Raw genomic sequence first — 23,626 nt, 5'->3', positions numbered from 1 at the left:
TGCTGAGAAGAAGAAAAAGTCAGTGCTGTGAGGAGCTGCCCATGAGAAACCACCACGAGAAGGTATGAAACCTTTGCAATAAAATAGCAACATGTTCTTTTAATTCCTTTCGCACCCATTTTTTTTTCCCCTTTTCACTGATGCTTTGGCTACACACGGCAGTGCGGTGTAGGCGCAGTGCCGGGTCTGAGGCCGCCCGTACGGATCGGGCGGCCCTGGCTGGGATCGGGGTGGGCTCGGGCGGCCCTGGCTGGGATCGGGGTGGGCTCGGATAGCCCTGGCTGGGATCGGGCGGCCCTGGCTGGGATCGGGGTGGGTTCGGGTGGCCCTGGCTGGGATCGGGCGGCCCTGGCTGGGATCGGGGTGGGCTCGGATAGCCCTGGCTGGGATCGGGGTGGGCTCGGATAGCCCTGGCTGGGCTCGAGTGGCCCTGGCTGGGATCGGGGTGGGCTCGGGCGGCCCTGGCTGGGATCGGGGTGGGCTCGGGCGGCCCTGGCTGGGATCGGGCGGCCCTGGCTGGGATCGGGGTGGGCTCGGATAGCCCTGGCTGGGCTCGAGTGGCCCTGGCTGGGATCGGGGTGGGCTCGCAGCGCTCCCGGGCCGCCGCGGCTGTGCCCGGTCACCGCCTGAGCCTCAGCCCCCACACCCGGCCCGCCGGGCGCCCCCTGCCGGCGCGGCCGCTGCCGGGGGCCGGGCCTGGGCGGAGCCTCGCGGAGCCAATCGGGCGCGCCCGGCTGGTTCAAACGGGGCCCGAGCGGAGCGGAGAGCAGCGCTGCGGGGCGGCGGTTGAGGAGGGGCGCGCTCAGGTGAGGGCAGGCCCGGACGGACCGACCGACCGACCGACCGACTGACTGACTGACTGACTCTTCCGCGTCCCGGCGGGGCTAGCCCCTCAGCGGGGCTGTGGGTCGTGGGGGGCGGCGGCGCGTGTGGAGGTGCTGCCGCCGCCGCCTCCTCGCCCTCTCCCTGAGGGAGCGTGGCCGTGCGGGGTCTGCCGGGGCTCGGCCAGGGAGGGAGGGCGGCTTTGCTGAGGGACAACAGAGCTGCCGGTTGCTCCAGCTTTGGGCGCTTGCCTTTCGTATCTAGTTAGTGGTTGTAAATCTTTAAAAAGGAGGAATGAGCGTATTTCTCATTCTGAGTTCAGGTCTCTCGAACTGAACCTCATTCCTTATTGTAGAGGAGCCTTTAATGGGCAGTTTCGCTTTTCACCAGAAAGACTTTGTTGTTGTTCACAAGGCACAGCTGTGGCGAGAGGAGGGGAGAACTTACAAGAATTATGTTGAAGCTGCATGGAAAGGATGGACTTTCCAGAAAACACACCATTCATAGTTTACATCCGTGTTTCTCTATTTCCTGACTGCTAGAGGGAACCACAAAGTCTGTATTTTACTTACTTAGTCATGTAACAGAATTTCCTGTCTGAAACTGGACTGAGCAATAAATACACTGATCTGAAACGTTGATATTTTCCTCACAAATTGTGAGCTGTGAAAACTGTACGGTCATGACGTGTGTAAGTGGATGTAATTGCACAAAGTCTGAGAGTACTCTGAAAGCTATTGCTTAAAAGTGTAACATTAAAGGAAACTTCTGTTGGAGCAGTGGCTAAACGATTTCTTCTACATCACTTGCTCTCATCTTTGCTTTTTTTCCCCTGACTGTACTGCTGTTGTTAATGATGTTGCAGTTTTTAAAGGATTAAAGGTAGGTGATTTCTTGTTGACTTGTAATAATGAATTTGCAGTTGACAAGTCTGCAGTGAGTGTTGATATCAAACCCAATAACTATGATGCAGATGCAACAGGGAAAATGTGCTTTCCTATACAGATTATATATAGAGGGAGCTTTCAGAATATTTACATGTAGAAAGGACAGGGAGTATATTTTATGGTTTTGTTTTGTCCCCTAGGTCAGGTATCTTTTGTTTTGCTATGCGTCTATGTACCAGAATGAACTAAAATAACATCCAGAGTTACTACTAATAGTCATCTTTATTAACTCTCCCATTCTAATACTGGGTTATATATTGAATATAAAAATCCTGGGAAAAAAATATCTTCCTTCCATGTTCACAGACTTCTGTTCAAGGTTAACTTTGTTGTTCTGTTGGAGTCTGTTAGCTGTGAAACACAGAGAGTGTAAATAGATGTGAATGAATGGCGACACGATCTAGAACGTCTTCAGTTTGGAAATCATGGTAGACCGTTTGGAAGAAATATCCATGGTCATCTTTGTTGCTAAATAGTTAGTTTGTTCTTTTTACTAACTGGTGCTTCTTTGTGATACTTGGTTTACTTTCTGAAACAAATCATAGAGCTCAAAAAATCAAGTCAAACAGCCTTTTGTTGGAAGCAGTCATTCAGTTATAATTTTTTTTTTAAATACCAGAGGTGAAACAGGATACTAGTTGTTCTTAATGTTTGGGAACATGTACTGCAGTACATGTGAGGAGCTCCCCATGCAGTAAAACATAACTTGCACTGCACATCAACACCATAAAATTTTATTTACTTTGTCTCCCCAGATTCTTCACAAAGCAGCAACTAGAAATAATCCTTTAGGAAAGGCGATGTACTTTTCAACATTTGGGTTTTAATGAGCTGGAAGACAAGATGCCTATTTACACAGTTCCTGCCAGGAGCCCTGCTGGGCCACGAGGCACAGCCCCTTTGCAGAAGGCTCCCTCACACAGTACCCCGGCCAGCAGTAAAGCACCTGGGCAGCAGCTGAGGCCACAGGTGCTGGGAGAAAAGGATGGTCTGCCTTCGTGTCCTCAGAGTGAGAGTGAAGAAGCAAACAGGACCTATGTGATTTCAGCTTGTGCAAAAGTGAGTGATGTGTCAACTTCTTTTAAACTGGAAGGCAGGTTAACACTCCAGAGGAGAACTGGAGCAAGCAAAAAATCAGTGTCCGGTAGTGACACAGCACAGAGTACAGAAGAGCTCCAAAGAGAGAAAAGACTTACTCTGCAGAGGCGTGTGAGGACTGGCTCCACAGAGAGGAGTAAAATTAATCAGAATATTGTGCCTAGAAAAGAAAATTGTGACTTTGATGCACAAGGAAATTATAAGACTGCACTTTCACAGAATATTAAGGGTACAGATGATGTTAAATCAAACTTGAAGTTAACTGAGAGTCTGTCAAGTACCAAGTTGCAGCACAACCTGAACAGCAAAGGTTCCTTAGGTTTAGTTGGTGGTGTCTGTGAAAATGCTATCAACACCTGTTTAAAAGAGAAGACAAGCACTGCTGACATAAAGTTTCAAAATGAAGCTCCTAAATCAGAACGACGGTTCGTTACCTCAAAATGTGCTAATAGGCTGTCAGGAGAACAACTGAATGAAAAAAGCAATATAAATAAACTACCTGGAAAGCAAAGGGTACAGCACTTGATGATAAAACGCAGCAGCTTCGAAAGACCAAGGACGCCAGCAAAAGTTTTAACAGAAAGATTTGCTCTTACACCAAAGAACAGCACTTCTCAAGACCAACCATCTCTCAAGCCGGCCTCAAATGAACGAACACCTCATCAAATTTTAGCCAAGAAACTCCCCAGTGTCTCCAGCTCTCTTCCTGTGAGCACAGGTTCAGAAACAAAAGTGAACACAGAAACTTTAGCTGAGAGCAGCAGTACTGAGGAAGATGCTTTCAAAGTGAAGAACAGCAAAGTGATTGTGGCTGTGCGGGTGCGGCCCCTCAGTAACAGGTTTGTATCCTGGACTTACTGCTGGTGCTGACCGTGTGTGTTGAGTTCTGCTCTGTTCTTGTTGAGTTATTTCATCATTGATCCAATAAGGATATAGCACATACTTGGAAATTAGCTGATGCTTCATGCAACACCAAGATAGATTTTATTAAGAAACTGAATTGATTTTATTGGTGTTTGGGTCTGTTTTTTACATATTCATTAACAAAAGTGTTTTGATACTTTTACCTTAATACTCTGTATGTTTGTCTAACAAGTATTTTTAGCAATGATCACTGATTTTTTAATTTTCCATTAGACAGTGAAATTACTAACTTAAAACGTGCAGCTTATATATTTTTTTATTTTCCCACCTTTTCCATTCAGAGAGAAAACTGAAAACTCGTTCCCTGTGGTCTCCATGAGTGGTTCAGAGACAATTGTACAAAATCCATCCACAAACCAAGTTTACAGTTTCAGTTATGACTTCTCCTTCTGGTCTTTTGACAAGAGTCATCCTAATTTTGCAAGCCAAGCAGTGATTTATAAAACTTTGGCTCTGCCACTCCTTGAAAGAGCTTTTGAGGGATACAACGCTTGTCTTTTTGCTTATGGGCAGACTGGCTCTGGAAAATCATACACGTAAGTTGCTAATAAAAATTGTTAAAATTCTGCTGGGTTTATAGCCAATTGTGTATACCTTATTTCTATTTTGGAATAGAATGCCTAGTGAGCTGTTTGGTTTCCAAACATGCATCTATTAAAATTAATTTGAGTTTTATAATGCCTATCAGGTGCTATAGACTTTTAATAAAGGTAGTTGAGGACCAGAAATTGTAAAGGTAGTTGAGGACCAGGAATGTTTCAGTTCAATTTACAATAAATATAGAACTTACACAGAAGTAAGCCCCCTCTCAAGTGGGTGAACTTCCATTTTAAGTGCATGAACTCAGTTTTTACTTACACTGCTGTTTTTTACCTTGGTCTAAAAGAAAGATAAACTAAGGATTATAACTGTTATCCTATTTGTAGGTTTGTTGGGTTTGCGTTTGGATTTTTTTTCTTTCACTTAATAACTTAACTTCACCCCTTTGTGTTTTGAACAAGGCTGAAGTTAGTATCAGGGCCCTCTGGTCAAGTTTACCCAACAAATTTGTGCTGCAAGTGTGCAGAGAATATGAAATGCAGGCATGGTAAGATACTGAACATCTCTAGGTTTAGACTTTGCAGTTACTGTAGAGTATTTGTTTTACTTGGGTTTTCAACCTATTTCTCAATGGATGAAATAGAAAATACCTCTGGGTAGCACCTTGTCCAACTCCAGACTTAGAGAAGCGCCAGTTTAGATCAGGTTAATTTCTGTTGCTTATTGTTGTATAACTTAGAAGTGTGTGGCATGGCAACTACAGAGCCATACAGTTAACATTAAAACTGTCTATGGAGAGCTACAAAACTAAACCGGCAGGATTTTTGTGACTGCAGGATGATGGGATTTGATGAAGACCAAGGAATAATCCCAAGACTTTGTGAAGATCTTTTCAATCAAATAGCACAAATGGACAAGGAACAGGTGATATGCTTATGCCATTGGACTATGGGGAAAGTGATACTTTAGTGCTGATCCCTTTACTAGTGTTCACATTCTTTTGCTGATTCAAATCTCGTGTTGATAGCTCTGATTCATGGGGTTCCCTAAACAGTTAGAATCAACATTGTTTTCCTTCCTTAATGGCCATAATGTGAGGAAGAAATATAGGCATGATATTTTTATTGCATCACTAGACAAGGATTCTTTTCTCTACATTGCATGTTTTACAATTTAAGATATATGTAAGGAAAGGCAAAACAAAATCCCAGTGGGCTCCATACTTTCAGTGAAGGCAGTAAAATAGAGCTCAAAAATATGAATTTATTATTAAACATCACGTATCAAAGCAAAAGACACTGTTAATAATATTCCACTTCTAGTGTTCCAGCTCAATACTCTAGCTGAAACAAAAAATAACTACCCTCACTTACTTTGTGTTTTTTTTCTCTGTGTGGTTGTTTGTGTCTGTAATGACTGACTTGCAGTTCAGTAGACCTAACATTCAGTTAATCTTATTCAGGCAAACTTTTCCATTTTTAACTGTTCCAAACTTCTTTACTGCTTTATATTTAAATTCTAGACTTTGAATCCTCATATCTGTGAACATCTAATATTCTGATCCTCCAGCAGATTTGATAGACACTGAAGAATTTAGAGGAAGTTATTTATTGCTGAGTTTGGCTATAGAATATAGCTTCTAAAAAATGCAGAGCTTTTTTTCTTCCTTTGCTTTATGCATTGTAAGTGATTCTGTTGTAGTGAATTCTCTTGAGTCTTGTCTTTCTGATTCCAGTGCTTTAGGGGCTTTGCTGCAATCCTCCTTGTCTCTTGAAGAAAATGCCATTCTTTTTGAAAATAGAAAAAAAAGACCCAGACACCTTCAGAGGAGAGATGTGTTCTCATGACAGTATTTTTGTGGTGTTTTTAGTTTTAATTGCTGTAGGTAGAATCAAGGTTTACCATTCCATTAGGTCGTTCTGTTCCATGTCAGGATGTTGACAACATCAATCCTTGCCTTCCCTGTGACAAATACTGTGCTGTAGAAGCACAGTCCCTAAGGGAAAGAGATGAGTGCAGGTGCAAACAAAACAATATTTTCATGTACCAAAAACCCAACTCTGAAATTTCTGAAGTGGATATATATACTTTTTTTAGTGCTTTATTGCTTCCATCTCTGAATATATGGATGGAATTTTAATGAATTTTATTTTTCATTTTAGCAGAGGCATTACAGTAGATAACTTTTTAGAGTCCCTTTCAACCCAAACTGTTTCATGATATCCTTTCTCTTGGAAAGTCCCTTCAGCACAAATGTTTGTAACATTGATTTGAAACAAAGGATGATGAATATGTTTTATGGACTATATTAATAACTGTTATTAATTTTATTAGGTTTTGTATCATCTTGAAATGAGCTTCTTTGAAGTATACAATGAGAAAATTCATGATTTGCTTGTCTTTAAAGCTGAAAATGGACAGAAGAAACAACAAGTAAGTTGCTCACAGAATCAAGTATCTGCATAACCTTTAAGGAGTGGCATTTATTCTGAAACAAAAATGCACTAATGACAAAGTATCATTGTTTTTAATCTAAGTTTATTAGTTGTGAACAATGGGATTCAAGTGAAAAACAAATTAAAATGTCAAAATATCACCACATGACTTAAAGCAAAATGCTTGTCACTGGACAAACACGGAGCAATGCTGAAATAGAAACAAAATGATTTAGTAGAATCCAAAAAAGTTAAAATCTCCCCTTATCTGTAAAATGAAGATGATCTTATTAGCCTTTGTAAAAAGTCTCCAAGGATATCTCTAAATCTCCAGCTTATAATAAGAATCTTCTGTACAATGTAACTTGAGTTATAGTCTTGTAATTTATAGATAGTTTTCTTTTTTTTTATGGTTACCTGGTTGTCTCTTAAGGAGCTGGAGGAGGGGGAAAGAAACAAGACTGGACTGATTAACTAGTTAAGTATCACTAGTTAAACCAGTTTAGCTAGTGTTTAGTGGTTGTGTATTAGAATATGTAAAACTGTAAGAAATTTGTCTTAAGTAGTGTATGTAAAGAAGGAATTTATTATGTCTGATTTATCAAAAAAGGTACTTTCTGTGCTTTGACATTGAGCACTATCCTGGCCACTTGTGTGTCAATTTTATGATAGATGCAACAGATGGTATGCAAAAGTTGATATCTAGCATCCAACTTGCTGTTGAAGTAAGTCCTTTAACCTAAGCTTAGGTGGACTTCTTATAAAGAAATTAAAACTCTAATGTCTTGTATAAAGCAGGAGTGCTTTCATTCTGAGTTTTGTCAGTGATTTTGGGGTAAGCTACTTAGAAACATAATAGTTATGTTGTAGAATATTTTTTTTAGATTTTCCTGAGTACTAGATCTGATTAATGAACTCCTAATACTTTTTATTTTGAAATTCTTCTCATCAGCTTCGTGTAAGAGAACATCCAGTGTTAGGACCATATGTGGAAGGCCTGACAGTGTAAGTCTTATTTGCTAACTGTTTGTTATCTGTACTTATTTTAACAGATGTTTGGTGTAATCCTGAAAAAGGATATCTTGAGGCTCTATGAAAGCTTGTGTACTCACCAGTAAATTAAGCAAGATCCCAGTGTTATGTAGTTTTAGAAAAATGCATACCCGTGACTAGCTTGATATATTTTGTTAAATGCCTTAATGAAATCTAAAAGTGTGGAAGTCTCAAGACACCTGCAGCTTTCATTATGTATTTGTATTCTGTTTGTAACTGGGAAAATGTTTCAGAACTCAGGCAGCAGGCAAACCTATAGAAAGAAAACTGAACCCAAACTTTCTACTTTTTCTCCCCACTCTAGGAACGTTGTTCGTTCTTACTCTGATATTCAGGTAAGAATTTTTTTTTTACTAAAAGGGAATACAAATATTTCTGCCTTCTCCTTTTCTGCTTACTGCTGAAAAATAAATTCCATGGATGGGAAGAAAATGTTTAACAGACTGTCCAGTAGTCTGATATTTCAGCTGATTTTATGAAAGGATGATCTAGACTAGTCCTGTATAATGGAGCTGAGTAGATTTGTACAGTCAAGTGTCACTGTTCACATTGTTATTTCTAAAGTTTAAGTCCTCTCTTATAGTCATAATTTGTCTTAACTGCATTTGCAAACATTTAAATCTTCAGTTAACCGTCCAAAGTAGGGTTTGGTTTCATGTCCTGACTTTTGTCTTTTACAGAGTTGGCTTGAACTAGGAAATAAGCAGAGAGCAACAGCTGCTACAGTAATGAATGACAAGAGCTCTAGATCTCATTCTGTCTTCACCCTTGTCATGACACAAACCAAGGTATTGCTGGGGTTTTTTTGTATCTGTTCAAATCTGGTAGTAAAAAGTTCTTTTGTGTGCTGCCTACAAAATTGTGAGGATATACTTGAAGATCTTTGGGTAAAGCACAGGGCATTGTAACATGGCTTTCTCCACTGCAAAACTTGTTTTATTCTACATGCTTTGAGTAGATTTTGATGTCTTTGTGCTAAGTATATTTATAGCAGCAGTAAAAATATGTCTAGGCTGACAGATCTAGGAGTAGTTCCAAGCTTCTCAGTGTGTGTTTTGAGATGTAACAGGAATCCTAATTGAGGCTAGATGGAATTTCACACTGCTGCCAACACATCTTAGCTTCTAAGAAGGTTAGGTTGTGTGAAGTGTGTGGCTGTGATGAGTTCCTGCAGGCAACAAACTGGGGCAGTGGTAGGAGATGCAATTTCTGCTCAGTTTCAACACACTTCACTGAATAAATGTTTTCTTGCTTCAGGATGCCTCTTTCCCAAGTGTCTCCAGGATATAGGGACTACAACTCCTCATCTGATTTACAGATGCTTAAAAGACAAAACCTGACTTAGTGACGTGAGCCTGAAGACAGAAATGGAATAGGTAGAGCTCCTCAGGAGTCTACAGATTGTCAGTTTTTTCCATTGACAAATGACTTGTTGGTTTGGGGCTTTTTGTTCTTGATTGGTTTAATTTTTTTGTCCCAGTTTCCTGGATTTTCTCCTTTCTTCTTCCACTTGCCATTCTCACCACTAGATTATTGATTTTTCTCTTTCATAGTTGGTCCTGAATTTTTCCACTGACTCCTTAACTGATCTTCATTGGTCTAAGTCAGTAACAACTTACTGATTTGCATGTTTATTGCATAACTGCAATTGGATTGACTGCAGTCATCAAACTTCAGACCCAAACCCCTAGTTTAGTAATCTGTTGGGTTTGGAGTTTATGCTTGTGCAGTTATTCAACCACAACTAACATACTATGGTTATAAATCTGAGCTTAGTCTCCTTCAAGGGACATACACAAGAGTATAGTGTCAAAAATTAAATGGCAGCATGAAATTCTTATGTATTTAATGTGAGCAGCTTGTCCAATTTCTCCTTATCCTCAGGCTTTTTATTTTGGTTTGAATGCCAGCATCTCCCTTTCTTTCCAGGTAGAATTTGTGAACGATGAACAGTGTGATCGTAGGCTCACCAGTCACATAAATCTAATTGATCTAGCTGGCAGTGAGTGCTGTACAAAGGCTCAGACCACTGGAGAAAGGCTGAAGGTAAATCAAGAGTGGAAATCTGTGGAAAAGGCTTGACTCCTAAGAACACCCTTAAACTCCAAAGCATGCCCACCTAACAGCGCTTTTGGGCAGGAACTGTAGCTATAAAAGGATGTATATAGCCCTTATGCTTACCAGTGTTACATCACATTTTGCCAGTGAGAGTGGGTGGCCTGAAGAAGCTGTTTACACTGTGCAATGTGGCAGATCTTGCTTAGAACACCTCCCCCCATGATCCTGCAGAAGGAGGGAGGGGAAACTGTTCATGTGACTTTGGAAATCATGAATCAAATGTCACATGGAGATGAGGCTTGGCCCTTTTTAGAATTTTCTAATAAGAGACTTAATTTCAAGCTGCCTTTGGAAGTTTGATGGTTCTTAACACTTATTTTAAAGGTAAGGTTTTTTCTTTCAAAATAAAGATGCCTTTCCATCTTATTGTTTTGTTAATGACTGGGGACAATTAATGTAGTACAGCTGTAACATACATTGCAAAAATGTAATTAATCAACAGTACAATTGATAACATCACAAAAGAAACTGCAACTCTATTATAAATATTTTTATTTTTGCTTTGTGTAGGAAGGTGTGAGTATCAATAAATCACTGTTGACCCTTGGAAGAGTTATTTCTGCACTGTCTAAACAGTCTCAAAATGGAAAGAAAACGTTCATTCCTTACCGGGAATCTGTCCTTACTTGGTACGTACATTATATAGTGATCGAGGCTTTCTGAGGTTGTTGTTTTCTCATCTATTTATGAGGCACTTCTTCCCATCCTTTCCCTCCCTCTCTCTCAAATGACCTGTGGAGGGAAGAAATTTGCCTGTTGCATCAGATAAAGACCAAACAGGAGCTTGGTTTGTGTTTTAAGCAGCTAACAGTCCCTCTCAAATAAGTAGCAAAACCCTGAGTATTTTGTATTTAATCTGTTCAAATTGGGAAATTTTGAGTTTTTCTGTCAGTTTGAGGGCCAGAGATTGACTGGTATTCTCATGTCCAATGAAGGCTGCTAAAGGAAAGTCTTGGTGGCAATTCCCAAACGACCATGATAGCCACAGTGAGCCCAGCTGCCAGCAGCACGGAGGAGACGCTCAGCACCCTTCGCTATGCCAAACAGGCTTGTTCAATTATCAACATTGCTAAAGTAAATGAAGATGTGAATGTCAAACTAATCAGAGGTGAGCTTGACCTTTCAGCAGTCTTTCAGGGCTGTCATTTGCATGTGTGTTTAGCTTATTTCTTATAAGAGTTGTTACTACTAATATCCTGTTGTGTTGACTGACCTCTTGTCAACTAGAGTAATACAGCTTGGGATGCCTTCCTTTTAATATTATTGTTCTTTGTGAGCTATTTTATTATCTAAAACCCAAGTGATATCTTAGGCTACACTTAAGACCTGGAAATAGAGAAAGGTGTTTTGTTTTTAGCTAAATAACAGGATTAATTTTCTACTCTTGTACTGAAGTGTATTTTGCCTTCATTTTTTTATGTGTACTGTATGTCTGGTTTGTCTCATGTAGAATTAAAAGCTGAAATTGAAAAACTGAGGGCAGCCCAGAAAAGTGCTCTGAACACTGATCGTGAAAAATACAGGCGTTATTTGCAGGAAATAACATCTCTGAGGGTAGAACTGCACCAGCAGGAGAGAAACATGGCAGAAATGCAAAGGTCAGGCACTCATTAATGTCTTCATTTAAAATGGAAATGGTAAAATTTATATGCTGTTATTTATATATATATATTTATATAAAATTTATATGCTGTAATTTTCTTCTAATATGTTATTTTCTCCATATATTAAGGGCCTGGAAAGAAAAACTTGAACAAGCAGAAAAAAGGAAATTGGAAGATATAAAAGAGTTGCAGGTACATTTTATTCTATAGGACATAATACAGAAAATATAACCTCAGCAAACCTTACAGAAGAATGAGAATAGCTGTAAGATTTTGTGTCCTTAATACTCACCTTGCAACAGATTGCTGTGACTTCTTTGAAAAATTTAATGTAGATATTTAAATGCATAATGTAAATTGTTTAATGCTGAGCTCTTTTTTATCTAGAAAGCTGGAATTGCATTCAAAATGGACAATCATTTACCAAACCTTGTCAATCTCAATGAAGATCCTCAGCTTTCTGAGGTGCTGTTGTATATGATCAAAGAAGGAGAAACTACAGTTGGAAGGTGTACGCCAAATTCAAAACATGATATTCAGCTTTCAGGAGTGCTGATTGCTGATGACCATTGGTTTGTAGTGTTGTTTTTATATTTTAAGTTTCTTCTTACCCTTCCCCTTTCTTTTGGAGTCACTCTTTTTTTCTGGCATTAACAAAATATAGTCTTCTAGCCAAGACCAGACTATGTAGGGATATTTTTTGTACTGCTCAATGATTAAGGCAACTACCTTCTGTTCCCTCTAGAAATCTGTTAGCTGAGGTAATTTAGTTTCTTTGTTCATTACATTCATGTGGCAAAGGTTTCTTCTGCAGCATTTCTACATGAATAAGACCTGATCAAATGATGCTGTGTGATAGATAAATGTTACATTAAGTTCAGTGGAGAAGTGAAAAGCCTTGACAGTTCTTAATTTAATAAAAACAGACAGCAGCTTGCAACTGATCCCCCCAAAAAATGCTGTAAGAAATGTAACTAATGAGTTACTAAAAAACATGAAAGTCACATTATCAAAAAAATTCTCAGATGGCAGGGTATTACAATAATTTTCTAGCAGTAGATTCCTAGATATAAATATAGGTTCTCTACCAAAATATAGGCTGTCATTCTTTAATTGTGTGTTGTATCTAAATAGTATGAAGACAATACACACCTAGGAAAACAATAGCATCTAAAGCTTGAATTTTAGTGTATTAAGAAACTCACTTGCAATTATCATGAGCTACTAATAGTACAAATGTTTCTTGCTTTCAGTGTTATTAAAAATACTGTTGGCAAAGTAAGTATTATTCCACTTAGAGAAGCCAAGACATACGTAAATGGGAAATGCATTTTGGACCCAACAATTCTGCATCACGTAAGTAATTGATCAGGTAATAGTAATTTGTGCATGTGTGTTTCTTTGCTTTGTTAGTATCTCAGCTTCAGACTGCAGGGTTTCTGAGAATGCTCTGTAACCATAAATATTTGTCTTTCCTCTTTGATTTCTAGCTTCACCTGCATGTTTTAAGAACTGAAAATTTTCTTATAAATCCGAAAGTTTCAGCAGATTTTTTTTCTCCCAATAGGGTGATCGAGTGATTCTTGGGGGAGACCATTATTTCAGGTTTAATCATCCAGCAGAGGTTCAGAAAGTTAAAACACCTTCTTGTGGGACTCTGTCTTTGCATGATGGTCCAAAAGATTTTGAATTTGCAAGGAATGAGCTACTTATTGCACAGCGAACACAGTAAGTATTGATTCTTCTTGTTCTGAAAATAAACTCGGTTGTTAATTCAACCATGCAATTAGTTTTAGAAGTAACTGAAGATTATTAATTATTTCTCGAGGAGGAAAGTTGGAAAATAGCAACTCCATTTATAATGGAAGCCACAGACTTGGCTGAAATGATGCACAGCTCTAAGGTTCAATCACCACTAGCTAATCTAGACACCAACAATGCAGACCACTATTAGAGAAACACTGAGCTTCAGGGGTCCTCAGAGTAGTGTATCTCTTTAATTATGTTTCTCTCCAAGTGTATGATGAGTCTGAAAATGACTTTTGATGTTTTAAAGAGATTTAAAGTCTGATAAGCCTTAGGAAAATGAGAAGAACCCAAAGTAATAACCTTAGGTCTTCTGTGATGGAGAATTTGAGAGACAGTGAAATGTTATTTGTACTTACTTCATTATGGGGTGTTATTAAACCACAACACTCATTGATTTAAAATTTAATTTTGTGTCTTAATATGATTTAGTGAGTTTTCATCACAGTCTTTAAATTTGTGAAAATGATGTAATAAAATAAAAATGCAAAATTGAGTGGATTTGAAATTCTGAAATATCTTTCATATTTATATTGGAACTGTCTGCGTTTTGTCTGTGAAATTTAAAACCATGTAAAGTATGTAAATTTTTTTGCTAAAAATAAATTAAACCCTCATGACAGAAAAAAATATTATAATCTGTATACATCTTATAAGAGACAAACAGCAACAATCTAAACGTACAACACTTGTAGGCTTGAATCAGAAATTGAAGAGGCACGACTCAAAGCCAAGGAAGAAATGATGCAAAGTGTCCAAATAGCAAAAGAGATGGTCCAACAAGAACTGACCTCGCAAAAAGAAGCGTATGAGAGCAAAATAAAATCCCTGGAAGCAGAGGTGGTAAGTTGTCATTGCATCATTACATGAAATATATCAATAAAGTAAATCAGAAACTGTAGCATGTGGTATCTGTTTATTCAGTGCTTGATTGGCCTTGGTTTGTGTGGTTTTGGTTTTCTTTTTCTCTTGTATATTATAGCAGCCTGTTAGAGAATGCAAAGCCTCATTCTTAAAAAAAAGTCAGCCTTAGTAACAGAAGAAATTTTTAATTGTTTTAGAAGTTTTAAATGTATGGAATATCTGCCTGAAGGATGGGTCAGAAATGCTGTAGAAGGAGTATTCCTCCTCTCGCTTTTCCTTTTTGATATTAGAGAGAAGAATCTCGTAAGAAGCAAATCCAAGAACTGAATAACCAAAAAGCCACAACCAAAATACAGGAGCTGGAGAAGGCAAAGAAAAGCCTTGAGCTGGAACTCAACTTCAATAAGAAGCGTTTGGAAATGGAGACCTTAGCTACCAAGCAGGTAATTGAAAAAACCTTTTAAGGCAATAAATCCTGGTTTGGTTGGGGGGCTTTTTTAATTTGTTTTTTGAAAATCAATTATTGTAAAGGAAATTATTTTAAGAACTTTTATGTGATTTTATGCAGAAGAACGGATGTTTTGTTTGCAGCCTGAGTATGTTAATGTATTAATGTTGGAGATTAACTAATGCTGACCTTGTTTCTTAAATAATGTGGATGGTTTTGTTCCTGTACCAAAATTTAGTAACTGTTGCCTTTGGCAAAAGTTATTAATCCAGACATTAATGTAAGTAATGACTGAGTCTTGGCTGGTGCTCATATATATCTGATTGCTGCAACAAATACAGCTTATTAAAAAAGCTGTTCCTTTTTAATTCCAGTAATTTTTTTTGTGCGTTGCAAAATGTAAGCAAACCCAGAGAACTGTCAGTTTGAAAATTAATTATTTTATATTAGCATAGCAGATGTCCAGTATAAAATTGATTTTGTGAGTCTTTAAAATGCCGGGAACAAAAAAATCATCTTCAACAAACAGCACTGGTTTAGATTTATTTTTTTAAATGTTTTTTTACCACTGCCCATTTTTCTGCAGGCTCTAGAAGACCATACTATTCGTCATGCTAAGATAGTGGAAGCTCTGGAAGCTGAGAAGCAGAAGATTGCTGAGGAAATACAAGCCCTTCAGAGGAATGCTGGAAGTGGGAATAAACCAGTGATGAGTATGTATATGCATGATGTTGCAAAGCCGATGCTGGCTTCTCTTTTTCTCAGTGGGCGTGGGTGATGGGTATTGATACAGGAACTTTTTCTGTTCCACTAATACTTCTCTAGAGATCCTGAACAAGAAGAGCCTTCTGGTTGTTACAGTCCTTTCTGTTCATCAGCTGTAGGTAATGGACTGTGTTAAAAGCTCTGTTTAATCACACTCAGGGTGGTTAGGTGGACACACCTGCAGTCTGTATTTATTCCAGTTATTTAAAAGTACTTCCCTGTCGGTCTTCACTGGTCAGACATGAACTGAAATCATTGGGCAAACTGAGTAACAGAATTAATTTTCTTCAGTTTCTTATTTTGGATTAATAATAATATTATAGTGTCTAGTGTTATGCCTCTGTTTCTGAAGTACCCTTTACCCAACCATTTAAAAGGTTTATTTTGCCTGAAAGGGTAATCTTTTCCCAATATGTTGGGAATTCTTGGAACTATTGTAGGCTAAATTACTTTTTTGCTTTTGGGTTGTGGTTTCTTTTCTACCCTTTATTTTTTAACCCTAAAGTTGTTGCATCACATAATTTTGTTCATTAAATCAGTATGTTCTATATTCTTCATTAGTTCCACTGAACTGGAAGTCTCTGAAGCTGTCTGTGATGATTAAAGAGGCTAATGCCATTAGCAATGCATTAGGGAAAAACACTGTTTTCTGCAGGTCAGTATCTGAGTTAATTATTATGTGTATATGTAATAGTTATATAATATTTATGTATGTAGTTGGGGGTGGATTCAGGATGTGCAGTGAGCTGTCAGTGTTTCTTTTAACAGTCTTCTGCAATTGAACATGATAAATTTATTTTTCAAGCTATTGTTAATTAAGTGTGTAGCTGAGCCTTGGTATTTGGAAATGGGACCTTCTAGTTTGAATTTTAGATTAAAACTTTAAAGGTATGCTATAGAGAGATAATTTTGAATTTAGAGTGCTTTGAGGTGAATCTTCTGATACCCATGTGCATCTTACTTTGGTTCATGTATTAAAGTGGTCCTAAAGCACAGTAACTGAGATGCATGATGTCTGAAGAAATTTTTGTGTGTGGGTCACGTTTTCAGTCTCTATAATCCTGCCTACAAGTATCTAGTTTATTTTTCCAATATTAAAGTGGTTTTTTTTGTCTTGATTTTTGTTGTCTTTTTTTTTAACTTTCTCCAATTCTTAGGCATGACAAAATTGATGATAAAACAGGAACAGTGTCTTCTATTCAGGTGCAAGTTCGTAACATCAAACTGGGAATAACAACTTTTTGGAGCCTAGAGAAATTTGAATGTAAACTAGCAGCAATGAAAGAACTCTATGAGGTCAGTAACAATTGAAGAAGAACCACGAGTAACCAGTAATATTTTAACAAAAGTTAAGTTTTTGGTAATGCATACAGGAGGAAAATCTTGCTGGGTTTTGGGGTTGTATATCTTAAACAGCAAGACGCATGGCTACTTTTCACTAAAAACATGCAGATGCATGTCCATCAAACAAAAAGAATGCAATAGAAACAAATTACTTTATTCAGGTCATTTTGTGTAGAGTGAGAAGCAGTAAAGCCAAGGACTGCTTTGTGATTCTTTTGGTTGTTCAATTGTTTTATATTGTAAAAGAACTTGAATTTGTAAACTGAGTTTTCATTATTATGTTCTATTTATCCATATGTTGACTACTTTATTGCTTTTCTTCTGTTTAACTCTCCTTCTTGCCTGTTTCCTTTATTTTTTCAGAGTAATGATAGAAATAAAGCTGTTGTTGATGTGTTTTACGATCCTTCTGATGAGTGGGAACCTGACCTTTCAGACAGCTCCATTTCCTTGCTTTCCAGAAGAAGGTAAAAGTAATTTGTAGCTCCTCTCCTAGGCTTAAAACAAAGCAAAAAATTGTGTAGCTATCTAAATATACTTTTGTTCTACTCTCATACACTGTGTCATCTGGTGAGTCTTCTCTTGTATTCATTTATTCTTTTGTAGTTCCTCTATGGACAATAAAAAGGAACAAAAGTTGTATGTAGAGCTTTCCAAAGCATCAGTACTGAGTGAAATGTATAGTTTTTAATGTTTCTTTCCCACTTCTACACTATCAAATCATTGTTTTTAAGGAATGAATTGCATATGGTCTGGGATCTTGCTTTTGAAGTTTTAGCCTTATAACAACAATATTTATAACTGGCTCACATATTTGTGCAAGCTGTAGCTCATCATTGAAATGCTTGATGAGGAGAAATGCTTTTCTTTTCAAGGTTTTTCATGTTATTTTATCATCCTTTCTTAGAAGTAGAAGCTTCATGAAGAACAAGAGAATTTCTGGATGTTTGTCTGAGATAAAATTGCAATCTATTCAGAATAAACAGACTTCCTATATATCAGGTACTTTCTAAATGGCAGAACACCTTTCATTTCATACTGAGAATTTGAACCTACTACATGCATAAAATGTGGGTGCTTCTGATGGTTGTTTGAAAACTGTGGGTTGGAAAGCAAAATTAAAAATGTCCTGTTTATGAAACCTTCAAATTTATAATGTCAAGCTGTTAACAGTAGGGGTTTCTGTATTTTTGATTATCCTTTCTTAGGGCAAAAACTTCCTGACCAGCGCTTTATGAGCCTAATTTAAGAAATTTATCTAAAACATTACTCTGTTTAACTATGTGGGTTAATTGGAAAAAGAGGCTGAATCCTGAAACAGTAATGCAGAGAGTTAATTTGCTTGAGTTGTTGTTATTAATTAAATTACTGAGGTTTCCCCAAGCTTTTGGCCAGGTTTTACAACCTTTTTTTCCTGAAGCATAGGGTGCTTTAATCTTCCAAATATTTGAATGCATTCAATTGTTTTAGATTGGTTGGGTTTTCTTTTTTATTTCTCTGCAGTTTTGATCATTGAAACAAATGTATTAATGTTAAAGAATTTCAGTATGGAATTTCTCTTACTAACAGAACTATATAAACGATTTAGAACACTTTACACATTTTTTCTGAATGACTGTCTTGAGTAGGTGAATGTCTATATAAAAGTCTTTACAAAGACACGTGGACTGCTCACTCCAGTGAAGAGTTTCATGCATGTGTGTTTTGCTTTTACCTTGTACAGGTTCACTGAACAAATCCAGCATATGCTCAAGCACTTCTGAATTGTTTCTTCCTGGAATTTGCAAGGAATCTATAAGTTCAGCTTTAGATTTGCTGGAACAGAATCATGAAGGAGGAAAAAGCATAGCAGATAGTCTCCTAACTAATTTGTTAATAATTTTTTCTGGAGCATCTGCCATTTCCAAAGCCTATGAACAGCAAGATGAAGAATGTCAGGAAAACTGTAAGTCTCATTTTCATAGTGGTTTAAACATTTCTAATGACTTGTCTTTCAGATGCACAAGCATTTATGTTTGTTAGTCTCAAGAATTAATGTTCCTGTGTTCATTTGCAAAGGAGACAGATCTGATAGATCTCTTTCTCTTGTAGTTTTCTCTCTTGATCGTGCTGCTCAGTCCTACAGCATCAAAATTGTCTCTGCTTTTGATCAGATTGTGGTTATAAGTAAACTCTGGCTTAATAATGTCCAAAAGTGTTCTGGATCTAGAAAAGTTGATGAAGAAATGAAACAGGAAATAAAGAACTTGGGAGGTTATTTACAGTTGCTGTTGCAGGTAAAGCAAATATTAAAGAATTCATCTGTATATAGAAAACTTCACTGCATTAATGTAGTATTTATAATAGACTTGTTAAAAGCATTTAAATGTCTGGTGTGTGTAATAACAAAACAATGCACCTAAGGAAGATAAATAGCTAAGGCTGCATTTTTTCTGGCTAAGCTGGTAGTCCCTGTGCTACGGAGAGTAATGCCGACCTTCCTGTGCCCAGGCCTTGACAGAAGCATTGGTTCTTACTTATAAAATTAAATATGCAATAACAGCAAATGATAGCTTAGACTATGAAGTGCTGCTGTTTATAACCCCATAAACCAGTGTCCAGTGAATACTATTTTTGTGCACACTAGAGCCTTGTGAATCTTTTTCGTTTAAAACTACGTAGTATTATAGCATGGTTGCTCTGGGGTTGCAAGGCATGATGTTTTAGCTGTGATAGATAAGCCATTGGAAGTAGTTAGATGTAAAGCTGAAAATGCCTGAGTATTGTGTGCTAGGAACTCTTGCTGCATGGAAAGTGTGTATTCTTTGACCAGAAGTGCTTTCTAGAATCAGTGAAAGATGTGCCTTTGTTTCCCAGGGCTGTTCTTCAGATATATCCTCGATGGTAACAGAAGCATGGAGCAAAGTAAACCAAACAGTAAAACAAACAATGAAATACATAGGACACTTGGCAGTAGTCACAACAACTGATATTTCATTTCCTGAAGAGAGCAACATTCCTGCCTCTAGTTTACAGGTGAAGAAATGTTTCTTAGAAATACTGATTATGAATAGTAATTCTAGTGTTGAGGTCACTCTTACTATCAGTAACTGTACTCAGGAACAAATTGTTCCATATAGCAACTTCATCAACCAAATTAAGTACATTTAGAATTTGTCTTCTAATTTAGGGTGAAAATGCATGTATTAATACCCTTGATATTTTTTTTCCTTAAAAACCACATCATTTGAATCTGTGTAAGTTAAACCTATGAAGAAAAAGAAGTGTACAGTGCTTTTAGGACTGTATAATAGATAATACAAGTCTATATGTTTCACTGAAATTCACTACTTATATTTTAGTAATCTGTATCTAAGTACCACACTGAATATACAAAATCTGACCTGAGCTCCTGTAGTCCAAGGGAGACATGTGTCTGAATAAACCTGCACTGAATAATTTGCTGGAAATGAAATTATTTCTAGTCTACTGTAGAAAAAGTGTTTTAATTCAAGACCACATCAGTTTCTTTAACCATTGCATTTGGAACCTTTGTTTTAAAAGGAATTTGTACTTGCTATTTATGATGGAGTAGGCTCAGGACTGGAGTGTCTCGTTGATGCTGTGCAGGAGAAAGCAAGAATAGTACAGAAAGAACTTGTGAAACAATGTCCACAAAATGAGGTGAGATGAAATGAAGACTAAAAACTGTTACTGTATCTTGGAGGCACTTGATCATGTTTTGTTTCTTGTGCTCGTATTTTAAATAATGAAGATGATGCTGTAGGGAGTTACACTAAGTAGAGAATAAAGTATAAGGAATAAGCACCATACTTCAAAATATTTTTGCAGCTGTTTGAAAATTCCAGTAAGGAAGTTAGGGTACCCCTTGGAAGCACACCACTTTCTTAGTGGGTAAGCCCTTTTGACAGAGCCTGGCTGAATTCCAAGAAAATACTTGGGAAAGACTAAAATCTTCTGAGTGATATATTGTTCCTCTCAAGGCAAGCAAAAATTTCTTCCTACTCTGGTTTTCACTGTTGTCATTCTTAATCCTACTGATAATAGTGAAACCATCCAAAATACTTTATTTTGCTGTCTTTTTTTTAACTCCCAAATGCTTTGTGTTTCCAGCAAGTGGAACTGAGCACTCTGCTTTCCAAATAATGCTGTTCACTTGCAGCTAATTCTGAAGTATTTGCTGTATGTGCTTGTCTCTGGTGCAACTACTGTAAGGATGGAAAGAAAAAAAACCCCACCACTTAGAATGACAGTGATACAATGTTATAGGACAACCTTTCCATGGCGAAAGTTTAAATATGTTCATTTCATTCTCCCCTAGGAAGGGGTTTAAAACCTTGCAAATGTAATTAATGTTTTCTATCAGTTAATGTTTTCTTTGAAAAATTGCATGTTTAGATGCAGAAAATGCTATTTCTTTTGGGTATTTCTCTCTTTAGTATGTCAGTGTTTGTTCTTTTTCTTTTAATGTACCTTGACTTGAATGAGGTGTATAATTAAAAGTTTCTTTGTAGATTCAAAATCGAATAAAGGATAATGTGGTGGCATTAGCCAGATTCCTTGAAAATAACATGTCTTCCTGCAGAAAGGTAAGAAAAATTATTCCCAAAATGTGTGCTTTGAGTCTGGTATTTAAATTTTAAGGATGCATTTATCTAAGAAGAGGTGTGTGTGTGTGTGTGTATATATATACACACACACATACATACTGTATATTTATGGTTGCATGATAACACTTCCTGTCACAGCAGCATTCCTGTGACTGGAAAGCTAATTTTCCTTACTACTGAATTTCCACTCAGAGCTCTTTTATTTTAATTTTACTTAAGATAAATAATTTCTGGGAGTACTTGTATCTTCCTTTTTGTGCTCATCTTAAACAGCCTAACTACTTGTTGTAGTTTTTTTTAAGTTGAAAGGTCAACTTTGCTAGTGTAATTGTTTTATAACTGTTACTATAGTTTATGACCATAGTTACTGGTATTTTGAATTAAAAAGCCAGTATAGGTGGTTTATCTTCTAAGAGCCAAGCATTTCCTGGATTTTCATACCATTTGCTTTTTTCTTCTTTTCCTAACCCTGTCAACCATGTGCAGTTGTGCATGCTTTTCAGTGTTGTCTTATATGACATGACATTGATTTGATTTTGTTTCAGCATTGGCTTGATCTATGTGACTGAAACCATAATAGGCATGTTCAGTAGTTAATACACTGTGATGTATTTGAGTCTCTTGAAATTGCTCTTTATTAATACAGAAAGAAACAGAATCTCAGCTGCCAGAAGAAGAGTCTGTATATCGAGAAATAAAGAAGAGCACTAAGATTGCTGTGAAGTATTTGGAATTGGAGCAGTGCCTGACTGAAATCTGTCAAATTGTCTCTTCCATGTTACAAGGTATTAGCTGAGTTACCACCTGTAACCTACAGGCTACAGGAGACTTGCAAAGCAAGGGAGAGGCATTTTTGGTACCTGCAAAATGCTGCATTTGATTCTTTTTTTTCTGTTTCTCATAGGGTTATACAGAAACACCAGCCCTCTCAGGAGCTTTGCAGAAAATATTTCTGTCATTGCTGGATATTTTAACAACTATTTCAGATTATTTGCCTTGTCTTCTGCAAACAACCCTATCCAGAAAATGCATGTGCCTTTTATGAACCTGGATGAATTGGACTCTCTGGTTGATTCCCTTATTATGAATTTTGAACTTGAACAAGGACAGCCATCACTGCAATCACAAATTATTTGTAATGAAACTGCTGAGACTCCAGGAGGACCTGTTGAAACAGGTCAGGTTGAATTTGCTCAGAAATGGAATGGGATTCCAGAATGCACACAGACTGCAGAGCTTTCACCTGGTAGGATAGAATGGGTATAAAATGTTATTATCAAGAAATTAAAGAGAACCTTTTCCTATTGCAACATATCAAAAAAGCTACAATTTATTGCTAATATTATTAGTGGGTGAGTGGTGGGAAAGTAAAATGCCATGTTTGTATAAGTATCCTATATTTCACCAAAGAAAAAAATACCTTCCTAAAGACGCTGTCAGACTTCTATTAAAACAAAAGGAATTATATTTTGAAGTCTATTACTACCTAAGTTTATAAAAAATAATTTTATTTTTTTGAATTTTTGCTTCACCTCAGCTGCATTATAATCTAGTAATGCTACTGCAACGTGAAAGTGTTTTTTATGCCTTTTACTTTGTATTTATTTCTGTAGAGGAAAACAATGCGAGCTAGTAAAAGTACTTTACAGCCTTATTTGATGAATGTTTTTAAAGTGGTTTTTAGCTCACTGAAGAATCTGCACTTAAAGTATCAGTGATGATGTTCAAAGTGATCCGCAGTAAGTTTATGTTGGGCTTGTTGCTAGTGAGTTATCTTTTGATTGCTGAAATAATTTTCTCTACTATTCATGTTGGAATAGAATCATATATGTTCCTAAATAACATATAAATTATCCCAGGTTGTAGAGATTTTCCCAATCCACTACTTCCTTGTGCCTGTTATCATTGTTTAACAAGCCAACAATGTTGAGAAATTCATAAGGTAAAAGCTAAGGTTTTTTCCTATACATCAACACATCTGTTGTGGCTTAAGCCCAGCTGGAATCTAAACACCACAAAGCCACTTCCTTGTTTCCAGTGGGGGAGAAACAGAAAGGTAAAAGTGAGAAAATTCCTGGCTTGAAATATAAACAGTTTAATAGGAAAATCAGAAGCCACACACACAAGGAATTTAAGTCACTGCTTCCCATTGTCTTCCCCATGGGCTGCAGGAGAATCTCTGGTCCCATGCCTGGAGTATCTCCCTGCTCCAGCATGGGGTTGTGGGTCCTTCCCACAGACTGCAGTT

General features: G+C 37.4%; 1 protein-coding gene across 2 annotated transcripts; it reads left to right on the top strand.

Moving 5' to 3' along the window:
- The first annotated feature begins 744 nt into the window (after positions 1-744).
- KIF14 (kinesin family member 14) lies at positions 745-23,032 on the top strand. Of its 2 annotated transcripts, none has more exons than XM_064427970.1 (30): positions 745-806; positions 2,525-3,706; positions 4,073-4,327; positions 5,168-5,255; positions 6,666-6,764; positions 7,719-7,771; positions 8,124-8,154; positions 8,500-8,607; positions 9,749-9,865; positions 10,448-10,566; positions 10,873-11,045; positions 11,388-11,535; positions 11,670-11,733; positions 11,929-12,113; positions 12,795-12,897; positions 13,109-13,269; positions 14,043-14,190; positions 14,502-14,654; positions 15,246-15,372; positions 15,986-16,079; positions 16,582-16,720; positions 17,132-17,235; positions 17,676-17,770; positions 18,492-18,713; positions 18,860-19,044; positions 19,625-19,783; positions 20,312-20,431; positions 21,283-21,357; positions 22,025-22,163; positions 22,283-23,032. In XM_064427970.1, exons 2-30 carry the CDS (start codon positions 2,613-2,615, stop codon positions 22,642-22,644), a joined length of 4,920 nt encoding a protein of 1,639 aa, XP_064284040.1. In that variant the 5' UTR covers positions 745-806; positions 2,525-2,612; the 3' UTR covers positions 22,645-23,032. The 2 variants fall into 2 exon arrangements, with proteins under 2 accessions (XP_064284040.1, XP_064284041.1); XM_064427971.1 differs by lacking the exon at positions 745-806 and adding an exon at positions 1,017-1,704.
- Positions 23,033-23,626: the final 594 nt, after the last annotated feature.

This window comes from Passer domesticus, chromosome 7 (genome assembly GCF_036417665.1).
Source record: "Passer domesticus isolate bPasDom1 chromosome 7, bPasDom1.hap1, whole genome shotgun sequence".
Classification (NCBI taxonomy): domain Eukaryota; kingdom Metazoa; phylum Chordata; class Aves; order Passeriformes; family Passeridae; genus Passer; species Passer domesticus.
This window is presented reverse-complemented; position numbering and strand designations above follow the sequence as displayed.

Coding starts and splice junctions, on each gene's coding strand:
- KIF14 (XM_064427970.1), top strand. CDS start 2,613: ATGCCTATTTACACAGTTCCTGCCAGGAGCCCTGCTGGGCCACGAGGC. Junction 4,328..5,167: donor GGCTCTGGAAAATCATACAC/GTAAGTTGCTAA, acceptor TTGTGACTGCAG/GATGATGGGATTTGATGAAG. Junction 6,765..7,718: donor ATGGACAGAAGAAACAACAA/GTAAGTTGCTCA, acceptor TCTTCTCATCAG/CTTCGTGTAAGAGAACATCC.